Source organism: Doryrhamphus excisus, linkage group LG19 (genome assembly GCF_037039965.1).
Source record: "Doryrhamphus excisus strain RoL-2023G ecotype Guam linkage group LG19, RoL_Dexc_Guam_v1.1, whole genome shotgun sequence".
Lineage (NCBI taxonomy): Eukaryota > Metazoa > Chordata > Actinopteri > Syngnathiformes > Syngnathidae > Doryrhamphus > Doryrhamphus excisus.
This window is the reverse complement of record NC_136375.1, coordinates 941,331-960,435: the sequence shown is the minus strand read 5'-3', so window position 1 is coordinate 960,435 and position 19,105 is coordinate 941,331. Positions and strand designations below refer to the sequence as shown.

The 19,105-nt window shown below is 40.7% G+C and overlaps 2 protein-coding genes across 4 annotated transcripts; both read right to left on the bottom strand.

The window, feature by feature from the left end:
* Positions 1 to 7,760: 7,760 nt before the first annotated feature.
* On the bottom strand, positions 7,761 to 12,602 carry LOC131106974 (eukaryotic translation initiation factor 5A-1). 2 transcript variants are annotated; one of them, XM_058056572.2, is made up of 5 exons: positions 12,458 to 12,602; positions 11,125 to 11,302; positions 10,947 to 11,051; positions 10,538 to 10,669; positions 7,761 to 9,935 (listed from the first exon to the last, which is right to left on the bottom strand). In XM_058056572.2, the coding sequence occupies exons 1-5, from the start codon at positions 12,502 to 12,504 to the stop codon at positions 9,876 to 9,878; spliced, it is 522 nt and encodes a 173-aa protein (XP_057912555.2). In that variant the 5' UTR covers positions 12,505 to 12,602; the 3' UTR covers positions 7,761 to 9,875. The 2 variants fall into 2 exon arrangements, with proteins under 2 accessions (XP_057912555.2, XP_057912556.2); XM_058056573.2 differs by having other exon boundaries at positions 11,125 to 11,299; positions 12,458 to 12,579.
* Positions 12,603 to 12,732: 130 nt separating this feature from the next.
* slc2a2 (solute carrier family 2 member 2) lies at positions 12,733 to 18,652 on the bottom strand. 2 transcript variants are annotated; one of them, XM_058056568.2, is made up of 11 exons: positions 18,490 to 18,652; positions 18,282 to 18,377; positions 17,359 to 17,579; positions 17,103 to 17,227; positions 16,786 to 16,901; positions 16,499 to 16,661; positions 14,723 to 14,829; positions 14,543 to 14,623; positions 14,365 to 14,469; positions 13,988 to 14,293; positions 12,733 to 13,814 (listed from the first exon to the last, which is right to left on the bottom strand). In XM_058056568.2, exons 1-11 carry the CDS (start codon positions 18,502 to 18,504, stop codon positions 13,608 to 13,610), a joined length of 1,542 nt encoding a protein of 513 aa, XP_057912551.2. In that variant the 5' UTR covers positions 18,505 to 18,652; the 3' UTR covers positions 12,733 to 13,607. The 2 variants fall into 2 exon arrangements, with proteins under 2 accessions (XP_057912551.2, XP_057912553.2); XM_058056570.2 differs by lacking the exons at positions 18,282 to 18,377; positions 18,490 to 18,652 and adding an exon at positions 17,714 to 17,750.
* Positions 18,653 to 19,105: the final 453 nt, after the last annotated feature.

The window sequence follows — 19,105 nt, the reverse complement described above, 5'->3', positions numbered from 1 at the left end:
TGGTTTCTCAGCCCACTAAACATTTTCACACGCTCACTAAGGCAGCCATCTTGGATTCAACGCAGATTCGGCAAAGGAAGCTTAAAGGAGAGGAAATATTTGCATCCAAGTCCATCCTCGTCGCCGGCCTCCACACTCGCCTTAAGCTGATCCACAGCCACAAAATGCTTTTAAAAATACCTTCAAATTCTGATACAGAAATATTTTTAATATAATAAAAAATAACTAAACATTTAAAACAATGTGAATTTTTTTCATTATTTTTAAAAATCTATTTTTTAACGACTGAAATATTTTTTAATGCATTTATTTAAAAAAAATTATTAAAAAAATAAAAAGTAAATCAAAATCAAATACTTAATTTTTAAATGTATGAAAAATATAAAAAGGTTGAAACACAACGGAAAAACAAAAAACAATACTAAACTATTTTAAACATATTAAAATTATATATATATATATATATATAGTGTATATAGAACTAAAAACTGAACTATATAACTAAAAACATTTAAATATTACCATTTTACAAATATTTACAACATCATAAAATTAAAGAATTTTAAAATCAAAATTATTAAAAAATATTTTTTATTAAAAAAGAAAGAAAGAAAACTAAATAAAAATTAAGATCAAAGCATTAAAAACATTACAAATGTGATTTTTCAAAATAATAATATTGATAAAAAATATAAACTTAATCAATCCAAAATAAATTGTCATGAGTTCAGCTATAGTGTATAGTGATATAGAAAATATAAAATATGGGAACAATAGAGCAAATAGGCTTAATAAGTTAAGAGAAAACGGTAGAACAATATAGAACATAAAGCCTTGTACTTACAGTATGTTGGGGGAGGGGGGGTCCTTTTTTTACCAAATAAGACTTGACTGTTAATAATGTTAATAATTAATAAATTAATAATGTAGTAAATGTGAGTGCAAACAGGAAGTCAAGATGGCCACAGTCTGACCTTGGAAGAGACTCATTCTATTATTTCCTCCGAGCTTCACGCTTTCAATGTCTTCTGACGCGTTAAAAACATAAATCCATAAGTTGATAGTTGGTCATAGTCGGTCATAGTCGGTCATGTGATGTGTTAAAGCCCGAGAGGCCCTTTAGGGAAAGCAATTAAAGGCTCACTTATAATAGATGAGGCTGACATTTGCACCTCCAACTCGGGGAATCACATTAGAGACCGAATGTTCATGTCATTACATTTTAGTGTTTTCCACTAGAAGATGCTTTTTCAAAAATTGCAACATCCTTAAACAGCATGCTTCTGCCGTGCCCCAATGGATGATAACTTTTACTTGATTTTAGTTTTATTGACTCTAATTATACAATGTTACAAAATGTTCATGTAATTACATTTTAGTGTTTTCCACTAGAAGATTCTTTTTCAAAAATTGCAACATCCTTAAACAGCATGCCTCTGCCGTGACCCAAAGGATAAAAAGTTTTACTTGATTTTAGTTTTATTGACTTTAATTATACAATGTTACAAAATGTTCATGTAATTACATTTTTGTGTTTTTCACTAGAAGATGCTTTTTCAAAAATTCCAACGTCCTTAAACAGCATGCCTCTGCCGTTACTCAATGAATGATAACTTTTACTTGATTTTAATTTTATTGACTCTAATTATACAATGTTACAAAATGTTCATGTAATTAAATTTTTGTGTTTTCCACCAGTGCATGCTTTTTTAAAAAGCTCAACATCCTTAAACAGAGTGCCTCTGCCGTGTCCCAAAGGATAAAAAGTTTTACTTGATTTTAGTTTTATTGACTTTAATTATACAATGTTACAAAATGTTCATGTAATTAAATTTTTGTGTTTTCCACCAGTGCATGCTTTTTTAAAAAGCTCAACATCCTTAAACAGAGTGCCTCTGCCGTGTCCCAAAGGATAAAAAGTTTTACTTGATTTTAGTTTTATTGACTTTAATTATACAATGTTACAAAATGTTCATGTAATTACATTTTTGTGTTTTCCACCAGTGCATGCTTTTTTAAAAAGCTCAACATCCTTAAACAGCATGCCTCTGCTGTGCCCCAAAGGATAAAAATTTTTACTTAATTTTAGTTTTATTGACTTTAATTATACAATGTAACAAAATGTTCATGTAATTACATTTTTGTGTTTTTCACTAGAAGATGCTTTTTTTTTTAAATTGCAACATCATTAAACAGCATGCTTCTGCTGTGCCCCGATGGATGATAACTTTTACTTGATTTTAGTTTTATTAACTCTAATTTTACAATGTTTTACACATTTTACAAATGTTCATGTAATTACATTTTAGTGTTTTCCACTAGAAGATGATTTTTTAAAAAGCTCAACATCCTTAAAGAGCATGCCTCTGCCGTGCCCCCAATGGATGATAACTTTTACTTGATTTTAGTTTTATTTACTTTATGCAGTGTTAGAAAACTTCCATGGATTTAAGTGTTTGTCAATTTTACACTAGGACATGTTTTTTTTTGTTGAAACGAATCTTTAAACAGAGTACCTCTGAGGTTTGACACTGGAACAGATGAATGATACGTATGTCCATGACTTCCCAAGTGGGCATCCTGTGTTATGAAAGGGGAAGTTAGTTTAGCGTGATGACACGTGCTTATAAAAATGCAGACTAATCTCTTAGGAGAGCTGAAATAAGAAAGAAAGGCTGAAATCATCCAGGATGACATCTTGTACCAAGTGGAGCGCCAATCTGCACCAAAGTGGGACTTCCTGGAGGCTGACTGACGTTTGACAAGCAGGGCGGCAGCGTGAAGGAGGAAGGAGGAGGGAGAAGGAGGAAGGAGGAGGAAAAAGGAGGTAAACAAGGCTGGCATGGCGACACACGAGGGAATAAAAGAGGTTGTTCCAAAGCTTTTGACAAGTGGCAGATGACGGACAGCTGCTCGTGGATGCAAACAAACAACAACCAATGGCAGCTCTGCTGTGTTTAATCAGGGCGTGGCCAATCAGAACGACTCCTGGGTTAGTGTTGGCTATTATTATTACTTATTAATATTACTAATATTATAATAGTCTCCTAAATAGGACCACAAGGGGACTTGGTCAGTGACAGTGAATGCATCTTCATCAAAAATCCCCACTAAGTTACTCAATTCAGTAAAAGCGCTGTCATGTCTGACTCATGCCATGGACATGAAGGCATCATTAAAGGTAGATTTCATTCTTCAAAGTCTAAATAAGAAATAATATAAGAAGAAGGCAAGTATGGCTCACCGATAGCAGGATGGAATCATGGACACCAGTCAGGTCCTGATGGTCGAGACAGGAAGAAGACCTCCCTCAGGACAGGGGGGGGGGGGTGTACCTATAAAAGTCACTTTAAGGGAAAATATTACTGTATGACCACTTCATTTATTTTATCATTAAATACTGTTAAAATAAATGTTTAAAAAATATTGCTGACAATTTTTAAAATGCTTTTAAATTAAAAAAAATAAAAATTTCTCCATCCCATTCATTTTAAAGTGTTTGTAAAGTGTGAAGAACCCATCAGTGTGAAAAAGTTCTAAGACCTTCAGGAAAATAGTCTGGTCCGACCAGACAAAAGTTGGACTTTTTGGATGGTAGAAACGCCGCAGTTCAGAAAAATAACATCACAGCGACAGTAGAATATGGTGGTGGTAGTGTGATGGTCTGGGGCTGGTTTGCTGCTTCAGGACCTGGAAGACTTGCTGTGATAAATGGAAGCATGAATCCTGCTGAAGGATCTGTTGGTGACCTCCGGCTGGGTTCTTCAGCAGGACAATGATCCAAAACACAGAAAGTCCAGTCCTGAAGCCTACTGAGATGCTGTGGCATGACCATAAAAAGGCGGCTGAATGACAACAATCCTGCAAAGATGAGTGGGCCAGTTGTGCACTTAGTAGAATGCAGAACTCTGCCCAGGGGCAGAACTTGGGAGAAAACTGAAGCCGGTGTTTTTGCAACCCCCCCCTCCAAAAAAGGGTCTAAAATGTGGGGGATCACCTCTACAATTGAGAGCAGATGCTCTTTTGTTTGGACGGCTGTAATAAGGCCAGCATTGAAGCGTTTGATTGGGTTATGTGGCAGGAAATGATCAACATGTCGGAACATGGGACCTGGGCTGAGATCAAATCAGTGGGTCCAAACCGGAGCCAGATGAGGCGGATGGTTTTCCGTGTATGGTCATGTGACCTGCGGTTCACAGCCGAGTGTGCGGGCAGTTCTTCGAAAAATGGAATTCAAGTAACACATCATTTATGACTGCTACCAAAAAGCATTGAAGTCACGTCGAAGCAAATGTTTGTGATGCTTGTGATGCTAACGCTAAGACGTAGCGCTACCCTGCACGTGCCAAGAGGAAGCCAACGGAAGAGGCGTCGGGGCGGAGGACGGACATTTGGACTAGGAACGGGATAATAAAGACACCGGGCCAAGATAAGCAAGACCACTGTTGTGTTGAGTGTGCGGTTCTCCTACGCACGGGAATGAAAACATGTTTTTCAACGTCAATGTTGTCTTCATGGGGAGCTTGTGGTGGAGATAACACGCTACTTCCTGATAGAAACACAAACACACACACATGTTTTTATGACACATTTCCTTATGATGGTTTTAGAAGGTCAAAAACATAGTATACATTTATCATTGAAAACTTTTGTTTAAAATTAGAATTCATTAAATGTCAAATTTGAAAAAAAACATACAAAAATAGATTTATTTAATTATTATTTTTTATTTCTCTAACAGCATAATTTAAACATCAATTTGACTTTCTTGTAGATTCTTATTTAATGATTAATAAATAACTGGACATGTATGACTTACACGCAGTAATGCTAATCTTTTTTTTTTTTTTACATTTTTTACAATCCCAAATATATAGCTTTTTCTTTATAAAATACTTTAAATCATTTATTATCTTTAAACATTTTTACACAATTTTCTATTCAAAAATAATAAATTCATTATTTATCATTTAAAAATTATTTAAAAACCTGAAATGTATAATTTTAAAATTCCAATGGTATTTTTTTCTTTTAAAAATGTGCATTTGACCTTTTTCTTCTAACATAAAATTATTTAAAAATGTGGATTAGTAACTTTTAAACTATTTTAATTTTATTGGTATGATTTATTTAAAAAGTGTACACTTCTAAATTAATTAATAAAAATGATCATATTTAATTTAAAACCTACATTTGACTTGATTTTTAGAATAATTGTATTGTTCATTATTTTTATTTTCCTTATTTTTATATCCCAAAACGTACAAATAAAAAAATGACTTGTGGTTTTTCCTTCTAAAATTAATTGTATTCCAAAAAAAATTCTCTAAAAGTATATATATATTTTTAAAACGCACATTAGATATTGTCTTGTAAAACTATGGTATCGTTCCGCACCACAAATGTCAAATATTATTGGCTAACATTTGTTGTCCTTTTTTCCTGAGGGGGGGGGGGGTCAATATTTAGACTCCAGAAAAGGTAGCGGGTGGTTGGAAGTTGACAAAGAAGGGAAAAGCAGAGAACTCAGCATGACAGCTGCTTTCCAGATGTGAAAACTCGGGAGTTGGATTATGAAGTGGGGGGGGGGGGGTACTGTAATATCCTCCAGCGAGTAAATATCTATAAATATCTATAAATAGAATGTGCAGGTAACAGGTTTAATGAGCTTCCAATGTCGCCACCTGCCGGACATAATAGTCATAGCTACACAGCTGCCAATCAAAACAATGCGCTCCTTTCCACCAATAGTAGTCCTCGCCGATGACGTCACTACGACCCCGCAAGGCCGCATCACAGCTCGGGGAGTGGGCGTCAGGTTCATCCGCTCCCTGCGGTGATCCCGGCCTATCCCACAACCCCGTCGTGTTTCCACAGCCACTCCCTGTCCCGGTCCACAAACACGCCATATGCACCGAATTACCGTATTACCGCACTACAGACGCCACGCAAAAACACAGCTTTTTACGTTGCTCTGCATAGAAAGTACACAAATCATCTGTTCCGGGGTCAAACTGTCAAAAAATGCAACGATGCAATGCCACTTATACATATAGACCGTATTTTGGAACTTTTGGAAATGTTTTCATTTTGTAAAAAGCCTGCACAAAATGACACCAACATCCATACTTAATAATAATAACTTTAGCTTTCAATTGGTTTTATGAATATGACATAATGCTGCACATTTCTGAGAAAGTTGAGCTTTACGTCCACTCGCAACACATTGGGTTTGAGTTTGGAAAATCTCTATTCTCTAACATACATGAAATGATCATCATTAGGCTAGAAAAACAACCTAAATATGGTTAGAGCCTTGTAGACATGAAGTAACAGCCCTATAGTCACCTTTCCACTGCTATTACCCAATATAGTAGACATGAGAGGAAATAAAATGCAACTAAAAAGAAAACTTGAACACCCCCCCCCCCCCCAACTACTAATGACCTTACGTGTGACGGCGTGTTTGCTTCCAGGATCCCATGATGTCACGTGCTGCAGTCAGAATCCTAACTGGGAAGTGTGGGAGGAGACCTGACAAGCCACCTGTTTGGGAGGGGGTGACGGCATCGCCCCCCCCCCACCCTTCCTGGAAATGTAGGAACATCTTTCTGCTGGGCCAGCACTTGGGAAGACACAATAGTAGAACATGACTGCATCTTGGTAGTACAATCCTTACTGTAGTACTGTAAATGATCTTTTCTAAAAAGGTACAAATATGAAATTTCAATTTCATAAAACCGATCAAATGTATTCATACATACTATAATTATGTTAATTACTATAATTCCCAATTATTGAAATATCCATGTTATTCCAGTACCACCATGGAATTCAAGCGAGGAACGTCGTGTCTAAGTGTGTTGATGTTTGAACCCGGCTCATCTGTTTCCAATGAGGACCCGCCCATCCCTAGCCCCCCCCCCCCCCTCTGCTTCCCTGCCTTCGGGCCAGATGTGATCCGGCTACCTTTGGACATTCCAAAGACGACTACTACTCATCTAGAATAACATAGCCCGTAAACACACAAGTTCAAAGCACTGCCGGGGTGAGGGGGGGGGGGGGGGGGGGGCGGGGGCAGGTGGCAAAAAAGGCCAGAGGAACCTAAAGCGGCCAGACGGTTACCAGTTTTTAATGTTGTCTTTGTGATATTTGACCATAGTATATAATACGTACTGTCCCAGTCCCGTTATAATGGGTTTATGACCAAGGGCCACAGAGAGTCGTATTAAAAAATCCAATTAAAGGATGATTTTTACAAAAGCAATGGTGGTCAATAATAGTAAATAATCCATATATCCACCCTCGGGGAGTTCATCAAAAATGTTTTTTCCAGCATTAGATTAGTAAGCATCCTTCTGAAGAGGCCTGCTGCTTCCTGCCTTCAGTTACACAATAACGCTCGCTCACAGCTCGTGTCTGAAATCTTCATGGGGGAGTCACCGTTGTCAAGAAACTACTTCTTCCCGCTCTCAGGTCTGAATAAACAGGTTGTGTAATCCTCCACCAAACCATATTCCCAAATCCAAATCCCCCTTAGACAGCCAAGAGCTGGGCAACCCCAACGATGGATGTCTTCCATGGGTTTTAGCCCCCCCACCCAATTGTTTAAAGGTTAGTTGTTAAAATGCCTTTCTTAGTTCCAGTTGCTTTTTTAGTGGCCTTTTGCTGCCCTCTAGTGGCAGCTGCAGGAAAGGTTGGCCTGCCAGTTTTTCATGTATTCTGAAACAGAATAAGCTTCCGATTTAAAAAATTAAACATTTTAAATGTCAAAACTTTATTTGCCCCTAATAGGAGTTCCCCCCGCCTTCCAGTTTATTTTTGTACACTGAAAGTCACATTTCTGGTATATTGGGAGTCGCACACCCTCATTTCCCAAGGACACCAGTTTAAATGTTCATGGCTTTGGAAGAGATCATTCCTGTGACTACAATCATCTTCTCATTTGACACAAGGCTTACACTGCATATGAAGTACAGGGTTATGAAGTACAGGGTTATGAAGTACAGCCATCCCGCACGGGTCATTGGTTCCAGTCCAAAGAGGGACACCAAGTGACCAGTGTAGAATACTGCATAGAATCACATCTTTGAATGCCTTATATTTGTATTTTAGTTAGACATTTTCATGACTGAAAATGCATGAATATGTAAAATGTGTTGAGATAAATGAGGAATGGGCAATATTGAACCAGGAAAGGTGATTTGATAGAAAATACTAAGTGCATATGCATGTTTTATTAAAGGATGAAAATGAATAATTAGGTTATGATGGTGGAGGGTGCATGGCTCTACAATACACCAGCTTGGAAAACAACCCACTAAAATGTGATCTAAACACCAGACAACACATACATACACATTTAGGCTCAAGTAGCTGCTCTGACATCCCATAATGCCTCAGCAGGAAACCCCAAACAAGCAGCAAACGGCTATTTGACCCAAGCAGTAGTAACATCTTGTGACAGGACGAGCTAAAATGCTAATTAGCTTGTCTGATGAATGCAATTATAAAACAGCAACGTTTCAAGCCCTGAGAAAAGAATACGATGCCAACGCATATGAAAGATGAACACCGCCATGTCGCCAGACTTATGTAAACCATTTAGACAGACTCCACCCGCCCCCCCAAAAGACTATTTAAAAAGCTTAATTGGCCACATAGGAGGTGGTGGCCTTTTTGTTCTTGTCCGTTTGCCTTCTACCCGTGGAAGTGCAACATGTGGCGACACGGCGCCCTGCAGAGGAGAAAGGAAGCCATAAAGGAGAGTTGAAGAAAAGCTAATGCGAGGAATCAGCGGGCAAACCTGTTCAGAGATTTGCATAAAACTGGTCCTTCTGGTCCGAGCCCCAATGGGACAGTTAAGTCTTTGGGAATGAGAAAGGTGGTGAGAAGCAAACAAGCATGAAGAGGAACGCTGTGGCTCCATTCGCCAACTTGGTCAACACGTGGCGACCACCAAGTACTCCTAGCTGAGCGAGTGTTGGTGCTCATCGGTTAGCAATAAAGACAAGTAGTGTTGCGGTCCAGGGGATACTTTAAAGTTAGCCCACCATTCATGTACATTGGTTGGGTAATCCATGTCATCATCATGTTGACTTTCTGTTCTGTTTAGAAAACCGTTAGCAAAATGACACGTTGTCTCGCCAGTCTATTATGTCACAATTGAATTTGTGTCATCAAAGGTCTTGCGGTGCGGAGGCAAACTTGTGAGAAAGTCCGGGCTGGAAGAAGGAGCAAGTTTCCCTGAAGGCAACATTTGAACACGTTTTCCTGGTAGGTTTTGGTGTGCCAGTGTCAACGTTGGCCAAACGTCTAACAGCCTCCATGTAAGCCACACTAGAGGCAAGAACATGCTAGGAAGCATCAACAGGTCATATATACAGGAAATGGACTAGAAGCTGACCAATCACAGCCACAGGGTTTGGAGGGGTAGGCGAGTAGAAACCAGGCATAAGGTTCAAAATGCAAAAATAAGAGAAAAAAAGAATTCTAAAGAAAAGCACCACCGCCAAAAATGTTCTAGACCATCCCTACACCCACTAAGAAATAAGACAAATTACACTGATTGGCTGTGATCCTTTTGCAGGAGATTGAACTTTCCATCCACATGAGTTACTGGCAAACCTTTGCAATAAACTCTTCATCGTGGAGTTTGTGGAAGAAAAAAAAAGCCATAGTTGAAACAAAACGTTACGGTTGGCTGTAGGTAACTTCATTGAGTGCTTGTCAGTTCTGACCCCAAATTGAATGGTTTAAAAAAAAAAAAAAAAAAAAAAGGAATCTGACCCAGTCCACGGTTTCAGATTTTAGGCGAGCAAGCCATGGTGGAGATGTGTGGCAAAGACTGTGGCATCTTCAGCTTACTGTTGGACCTAATTAAGGGGCTTTATGCCGACGACCGCTTCTTCACTTATAGCCTTCATCACAGTCACCTGGAACACAAGACAGTCCGAGCATGCAATTAGGAGAGGCGTCGTTTAGTGAGGCATTGTACCAAATAAACATTTAGTACTCATGTTCAATCATTTGCATCAAGCTCTTTACGCCCTAGAAAATAAAAAGATAACTAATCAAAACAAGGTGTAAAGTATGTCGACAATGTTTGTAAAACCCAGGGATGCTCCCATCAGGTTTTTATGACAATTCTACTCATCCATGAGTGATCGCTTGATGATTTATGAGTGCTATTGGCCGCATTAGGGGGAAAGATGGGACACTTCCAAGGTCTCCTGATATGGGGCCCAAAAAAGGGGGTCATGCATCATTTCTGCGTCTGAGAATGCCTCCTTGAAAATCCAAACAAACAATGAATGATATTCATGGAGAGGTCTACGTCTTGTGAACTTTATTATTGAGATGGTTTTGTTCAGCAAAAAGGTTATTTCAAGGAAACCTAAGAGGAGTTATCTGTTATACTTAACATATTAGTCAACTAAAATGACAGTTTGGTTTACTAAAATATTGTGAAATCTATTTGTGTAAAAAAAAAGTATGACCAAAAAAACAACACTAAGGAACAAATGGAATCTCCTACCATAAACTGATCCCCAGCGTCAAGCTTCTTCTCAATTTCTTTGCCTATGTCGTTGTCTGGAATTCTAAGGTCCTCTCTGGTATCCCCGCCATCATCCATCATGGACAGAAAGCCGTCGGACACGTCAAGGGCCTGAAACGTCACGGGGCAGAGAATGCACACATCATCATTGAAACGCTGACTGATATGACAAACAAAGAAAGGCCGGACCTGCCAATCAATGGCATGCTAAATTTGATTTGATTCATTTGCCCCCAAAAGGATGTCAGTCAAGCTTGCCACCCGAGAGGGAACCAGTCTGGCCAGTTTCTAACCTGTACATTACATCCTTGGGTACGTGTCGGATCGCACATGCAACACGCCCTTCGGCAACAAAGTCAGCATATCGTTTATTTGGGTGCCATCTTACCTGGTAGTCTTTCCTGACCACATTTGGAACGTCCATGTTATGAGTGGATGGGCATATGTCTTCATACTTCCTGCCGGTAAAAATGTCAATTCCAACAAGGTGCACCTGTAACACGAACAAATATATTTCAGCGACAGTCAAGCTGATTCTCCGGTTTCAACATTTGATCCGGACTTACCTTGGCGTGCCCGTGCTTGCCAGTCTTGGAGGTAGACATTTCCACTATCTTACAGGGACGAGATTTCAGCATGACATAGCCGTTCTTCCTCAGGGCAGAGCATTGCATGGGGTACGTTGTCGAGGCCCCGGAATCTCCGCCCTCAAAAGAATCTGTCATATCCGCCATGTTCAACCTGCTTTTTGTGGACAGGAAAGTGTAATAATGATGCAGTTTCAATTTGGGTTGTGCTAAAGAACTGAGCAATGTAAACATCTTTAAAAAGGGGTGTGTGCATATTATGGTAAAGCAGTTTGAGGAAAAACCTCCAAAAGCTGTCAACCAAGCAAGTTGTCTGGCACCTATTAGCCACCTAGCATTTGTTACCAATGACGTCTGGCCCCTAAGACAAGGGTGTCCCAACAATTGTGTTTACTTTTGTTTTGATATGACCTCAAAGTGACCCATAATGTCAAATATTCTTGTATAATTACAGCTGTTATTTTTAAATTTTCTTCTTGTAAATGTTTTCAATCATAAACAACAGTTTTGCCCGTACAACTACATTATAGCTTTTTATTAGGGATATTATGGTATGGATATATATATATATATTTTTTTTGAAACTACATTTTAGAGCTGTACTGTAATTATAACACAGTGAAAGCGTGATATTTCTGCCCCAGCTCATCATACCTACCTCTGACCATTACAGAGATCTAAATCTCCAGTCCCCATTAGCAACCAAAATGGCCACGTCATCCATTTTGTGACGTCAGCTGCTCCAAGATGAATGACGGCACACTCTGGGCTTTTGGCCAGCGTGGTCGACTCTAAACTTTAACAACTGGCACGTCGTAAACTCGAATTCGGAAATAAAACGATTTATTGCTCATTTGTATCTAATAAAACAGTTAAGGGTCGTTTATTGTAACATTTCAGGAGCGAGCCTCGATGAAGTTGGTGACGGCTGTATCGCTCAGACAAATGCCTACGACTTTAGTACGTTAAAACAGCTTTTTATAAATGTAAAACAATATCAAGAGTATTGATTTCAAATGTTTGCCAAACAATAAGTGTAATACAATGAAAAGCTGGAGTCTACGAGGCGGCTACTTAGACCGAGTAAACGAGCTAACAGCTAGTAGCTAGCCCCACGTTCCACCTGGATAGCGTGGAGCTAGGCCCACACCCAAAGGCGGCTACATTTGTTAGCTAGCTAGCTAGCTAGCCCTCTTCCGGCCAAGTTATTCATTCACGACTCGGCTGTAACCTAATTTCACGTTTATCTCTCATAGATAAGACTGACGTTGTTGACTTAAAAAAAACACAGCTCCAAACAAGGTGACCTTACCTTGTGTTCTTCTGAAGCCCGCAGAAAAAAAGGAGGCCAACCCGCATGCGCAAAGCGTTTTATCCGACGACAAAAAAGTCGGGCGGGCAGGTATGAGATCACGTGACCAGCAAAATGGGAGGCGGGGCCAAAAAAAACGGCTCACCTCTCGAGTGCTCGCTTACCATATATGGCGACGAGAGGCGGGGTCGAACGACAAGGACCAGCCCACAGGGCACAGCACAATGATGTTCAAGTAGTACTGTACATCAAAATATTGGTGTACTATGTACTACGAGTATTATAGTCGGCTCTTGACATTCTTTGTTCCCTTTTACAATTATTTTGGATCAAATGCAAAAATATTACCCAAGGGCTGGCCTCCATTCTATCTTCTTTAACTCTTAAACAGAACAATACAGCAGAAACAATGAGATCACAACAAAGTTTCAATAACAGCATCACAATGAGGTAGTCACATAATAATTAAAAGCAGTTAATTATACATACAGAAATGCATTCATCTTGGTACCGCTCAAAATGGAAAGCTAAAAATATCAATAACTGTCGTAGAGCAAATGGAAGGAATGTAATTATCCCATATATGACACAAGGAATATGGAAGAAAGGACTACTAGGGCCAATAAACAACTCAAAAATATGATAATCCAGTCCAAATATTGAATGAATAAAGTCAGAATTTTGTGATATTCTAATAATATATAATATTTTTCAACTTTATTATCATTAATAATAAATATTATTATATTATTAACTTTATTCTTTTTGTGGCATTACGAAAACTTTATTATTATTTATTTTTTATTTTTTATTATATGTATATATTTTTTTTATTTATTTATACATGCCATTACAACTTGACTGTACTCACTATTTGCGTAAAATTTGGACTTTATTCGCAAAATGTTGCAATTTGGCAAAGGCAATACTGACATGTTGGAGGTAAAGCATCCTCAAACCCTTAGACGTTCACCTGGAGGCGGAGCTAGTGGAATTGCTGTTAATAATACTAATAATTTCATGTAAGGATTTGCATTTGGTTGGCTTGGATTTTAAACGTCATTGCATTGATGCTTTAATTATGATAATACTAATTCTGATAATACTAATTCTGATAACACTAACGGGAACGTGCAAAGTCCTACGGTCCTCAAGCTTGTGTCGTCGCCGCTTTGAGCTGCTGCAGTTCTTGGCCGTCTTTGGCATAACGTGCCACCTTTTTCCGCCCCTTTTGGAATATGGCGGCAATCTCATCGAAGGTCTTGCCCTTGGTCTCGGGCATCCGCAGGTACGTGAACAAGGTGAAGCCCAACAGCAGCGCGGCAAACAGGATGAACACGTACGGACCCAGCCAGGCCTGAGGAAGACATGAAATAAAATACTTTTTTTATATCTAATTTTATAAAATAAAATAAAATAAAATAAAATAAAATAAAATAAAATAAAATAAAATAAAATAAAATAAAATAAAATAAAATAAAATAAAATAAAATAAAGGTGCCCCTGAGGAGATGTGAACCAGCAACCCACCTGTATGTAAGAGAAGGTCATGCCTACGAGGAAGTTGCTGGTCCAATTGCAGCAGCCGGCCAGAGCAATGGCCGCCGGCCGAGGACCCTGGCTGAAGAGCTCGGCCACGATGAACCACGGGATGGGACCCGGCCCGACCTCAAAGAAGCTGACGAAGAGGAAGATGGCCGCCATGCTGAAGTAGCTCATCCAGGAGTACTCGTCCTGGAATTTGAGGCCGACCGTCATGGCGACGGCGCAGCAGCACATCCCGCCCAAGCCCACCAGGGTCAGGGTGCGCCTGCCGGCCCGGTCCACCAGGGCCACCTGGAAGAAGAGCAGGTGGTAAACCGATTTGGATGTCGCTTCGTCGTGTTTGTAGGACCAGCGGTACTCACAGACACCAGGGTGAAGATGGTGTTGATGATGCCGACGCCGATGGTGGCGTAGACGGGCTGAGCGATGCCGGCCTGCGTGAAGATAGCTGTGGAGTAGTAAAATATCTGGAAGACAGAAGATGTACACATCAAATCCCAGCTTGAAGGAAATAAAATAATTAATCCCGCCTCCACCGACCGCGTTGATGCCCGACAACTGCTGGGAGAGATGCATCATCAGCGCCACAAACAGCTGGCGCCGGTACACGGAGGAGCAGATCTTTGGAGAGAAAACGCATTACGTCATTTCTTCATCATCCATGCTGAACCTCAACACAAACAAGACCACCACGTTTACAATTCCCGTGCCAAGACCTACCAAAGACAGGATGGAGACCCGAGGCTCCTTGTCAGCATCCTCCTTCTCCCTCCTCATCTCCTCCAGATCAGCAGATGCGTCGTACGCCCCCTTCAGGCGATACAGACCTGCAAAAGGACACGTATACATATCAAATAACATATATGGTAGCATAGCAATATAGCATAGCAATATAGCATAGCAATATAGCATAGCAATATAGCATAGCATAGCAACCTAGCATAGCATAGAAACCTAGCATAGCAATATAGCATAGCAATATAGCATAGCAATATAGCATAGCAATATAGCATAGCAATATAGCATAGCAATATAGCATAGCAATATAGCATAGCATAGCAACCTAGCATAGCATAGAAACCTAGCATAGCAATATAGCATAGCAATACAGCATAGCAATACAGCATAGCATAGCAACCTAGCATAGCATAGAAACCTAGCATAGCATAGCATAGCATAGCATAGAAATCTAGCATAGCATTGCATAACAGCATAGCATAGCAACATAGCATAGCATAGCATAGCAACCTAGCATAGCATAGCATAGCATAGAAACCTAGCATAGTATAGCATAGAAACCTAGCATAGCATAGTAGCATAGCATAGCATAGCATAGCATAGCATAGCATAGCATAGCATAGCATAGCATAGCACAGAAACCTAGCATAGCATAGCATAGCACAGCATAGCATAGCATAGCATACCATAGCAACCTAGCATAGCATAGCATAGAAACCTAGCATAGCAACCTAGCATGGCATAGCATAGAAACCTAGCATAGCATAGCATAGCAACATAGCATAGCATAGCATAGCAACCTAGCATGGCATAGCATAGAAACCTAGCATAGCATAGCATAGCAACATAGCATAGCATAGCATAGCATAGCATAGCATAGCATAGCATAGCATAGCATAGCATAGCATAGCATAGCATAGCATCCTAGCATAGCATAGCATAGCATAGCATAGCATAGCATAGCATAGCATAGCATAGCATAGCATCCTAGCATAGCATAGCATAGCAACCTAGCATAGCATAGCATAGCATAGCATAGCAACCTAGCATAGCATAGCATAGCATAGCATAGCATAGCATAGCAACCTAGCATAGCATAGCATAGCATAGCATAGCATAGCATAGCATAGCATAGCATCCTAGCATAGCATAGCATAGCATAGCATCCTAGCATAGCATAGCATAGCATAGCATAGCATAGCAACCTAGCATAGCATAGCATAGCATAGCATAGCATAGCAACCTAGCATAGCATAGCATAGCATAGCATAGCATAGCATAGCATAGCATAGCATAGCATAGCATAGCATAGCATCCTAGCATAGCATAGCATAGCATCCTAGCATAGCATAGCATAGCATAGCATAGCATAGCATAGCATAGCATAGCATAGCATCCTAGCATAGCATAGCATAGCAACCTAGCATAGCATAGCATAGCATAGCATAGCATAGCATAGCATAGCATAGCATAGCATAGCATAGCATAGCATAGCATAGCATAGCATAGCAACCTAGCATAGCATAGCATAGCATAGCAACCTAGCATAGCATAGCATAGCATAGCATAGCATAGCATAGCATAGCATAGCATAGCAACCTAGCATAGCATAGCATAGCATAGCAACCTAGCATAGCATAGCATAGCATAGCATAGCATAGCATAGCATAGCATAGCATAGCATAGCAACAGTGTACTTCCATGCCCTAATATGGTATGAAGGTGTTGTGGTAAACCATGGAGGTTTTTTTTACGTACTTTCCTTAGCCTCTTGTTCCCTGCCCAGCAGGATGTAAAGGTAGCGGGGGCTCTCGGGGCACAGCGGCAGCAGGAGGGACTGCAAGACGGCCGGGGCCCCTGAGAGACCCAGCAGCAGGGGCCACATGTCGTCATTACCCAGGATAAAGTCCAAGCCCAGAACCTACACAGACCGGTAGTCAGTACACACAGCTACTTTACTATTTACCTTCCTGTGTGTGTGCGTGTGAGAGTGTGTGTGTGTGTGTGTGTGTGTGTGCGCGTGTGTGTGTGTGTGTGTGTCCCACCTGGCTGATGAGGATACCAACGACGATAGCCAGCTGGTGCAGAGTCCCCAAGGCCCCCCTGTAAGCTTTGGGGGCGATCTCTCCAATGTACATGGGGACCAGGCCCGACGACAGGCCTGCAAGACAAAAGTATTGGGACACCACGCTAACTGGAGGGTCTCCACGCTAATTAAACATTCCTATTGCATGGAACGGTAGACAGCGGCCATCTTGGCTCCAAAGCAGGAGGTGAATGTGGGTCATTAGCGGTAAATCTGGCCTTCACTAAAACCCTGGATGACACCCGACTTCCTCCTTTCCCAGCACGTGTGGCGTACCGCAGTAAAAGCCCATGATGGCGCGGCCCGTGATGACCATGACGTGAGGCTTCCACATCTTGCACAGCCCCATCAGGAGTCCAGCCGCCACAGCCAAAACGTTGACCATCAGCATGCCCTTCACCCTGGGAGACCAGATGTCAAGAACGAGAAGAACGAGAAGAACGAGAAGAACGAGAAGAACGAGAAGAACGAGAAGAACGAGAAGAACGACAAGAACGTCGCTTGGAGAAACCAGACCCAAAACCTCTCTCACCGGCCTCGCCGGTCCCCCACAAATCCCACCAGGAAGGAGGAGACCATGCCCCCGATGGAGAAGATGGCCACAGAGAGAGACCAGTACATGACCACGGACGGGTGCGGTCCTGACTCCTCCCCCTGACTCCTCCCATACGTGTCTGCGGTGCCGTTCGGGGTCAGGACGCCAGCCTCCGAGGACGACACGGCCAACGCCCGTCCATAGTGCCTCTCGATGATCTAGAACATGGACACGCTCGTTTGGTGAGAAGGAAATATTAGTTATTATTGACATCAGACACCACAGTATTGCAGCTTTAATGCTAATTAGCATTTAGCTTTAGGAAGTGTCCATCCCCTTCCTGGTCTTTTACTGTTTCAGAAGAAGAAGAAGAACAAGAAGAACATGAAGGCTGGTCTCCATTTGGCTGGAGAACATCTTGATGATCCCCAAGACCTTTTGGGAAATACTCTGTGGTCTGACCGGACAAAAGCTGGACTTTTTGGAAGGAGTGTGTCCAATTCCATCTGGCGTTGAAGCAGCGCCGGTCAAATATGGCGGTGGTAGTGTCTCGGCCTGTTTGGATGTTTCACAGATCCTGGAGAAGAAGCCTCCATTTTGGCTCCAGTTTTTTTTAATTTTTAGATTATTATTATATTTTTTATATTATTTTATTCATTAAAAAATGTCATGAATTATCACTAATAATTAGCATTTCAAATAATAAATAATAATAATTGTGATCATTTTCATTATTACATATACTATATTTCATATAGTTAAAATATATTACACTAATCCCTCATTTATTGCAGTTAATTGGTTGCCGAATCGTCCGTGATAAATGAATTTGATGATTAGCAATTACTCATTATTAGTCAATTATTATTCATGAATGATATTATTATAATAATATTATTTATAATAAAAACAAAGCTCACCCGCTGCGGTGCGTTGATGACCCCCATGCTGTAGCCATACTGCAGCGAGCCCAAAGCGGCGGCAAACACGGCCAACGCCAACGTGCCCGTCAGCTCCTGCGGCGGGAGGAACGTCAACCATTACGCCGGAACGCATTTGAACGCATCACATGTGGTTATCCTGTAAACGGGACGTGCAAGTAAAAGACGCAAAGAAGCTTGGTCTTACCTTCCCGGACTCCATAGTCGACAGTCCAAGAGGGTCAACCCGATCCAGGAAGATAGCTAATGATCAATGACTACGGCGTGATCGGCCACGCACACACACACACACACACACACAATGGTGCAAACCGTGCAATAAATACATAAATAAGGAGGAATAACAACATACAAGATGTGCAGGAATAATGTGATGATGCATTTGTGGTGACATGAAGAATGATGAGTTCAAATGATGTAAAAAGGAACGTCCCACACAGAATAAACACATCACTGGCGGTTAATCATACACTCGACCCAAACTCAAAGTCGAAAAAAACACCAGGCACCAAGACTCTGCTCTTCGTTTATTTCGGTCTCTTTTACAAAACAAAAGAAATCCCCCAAACAGGATGATTAGTAACGCTCTTTCAAAATAAAGCAGGAAGAAGAAATAAAATAATAACAGATTACAGTGGTTTTGTCTTTCAGAGTCCGGAGCGCGATGGACAAATACGGCTCGCTTTCATCGCACGCACACACACACACACACACACACAACCAAGGAAGACCGCTAGGCTATTTATTGCTAAAACGTTAGCCTGTTTGCCCATGCGCTAACCAAACACCCGGCACATCTACAG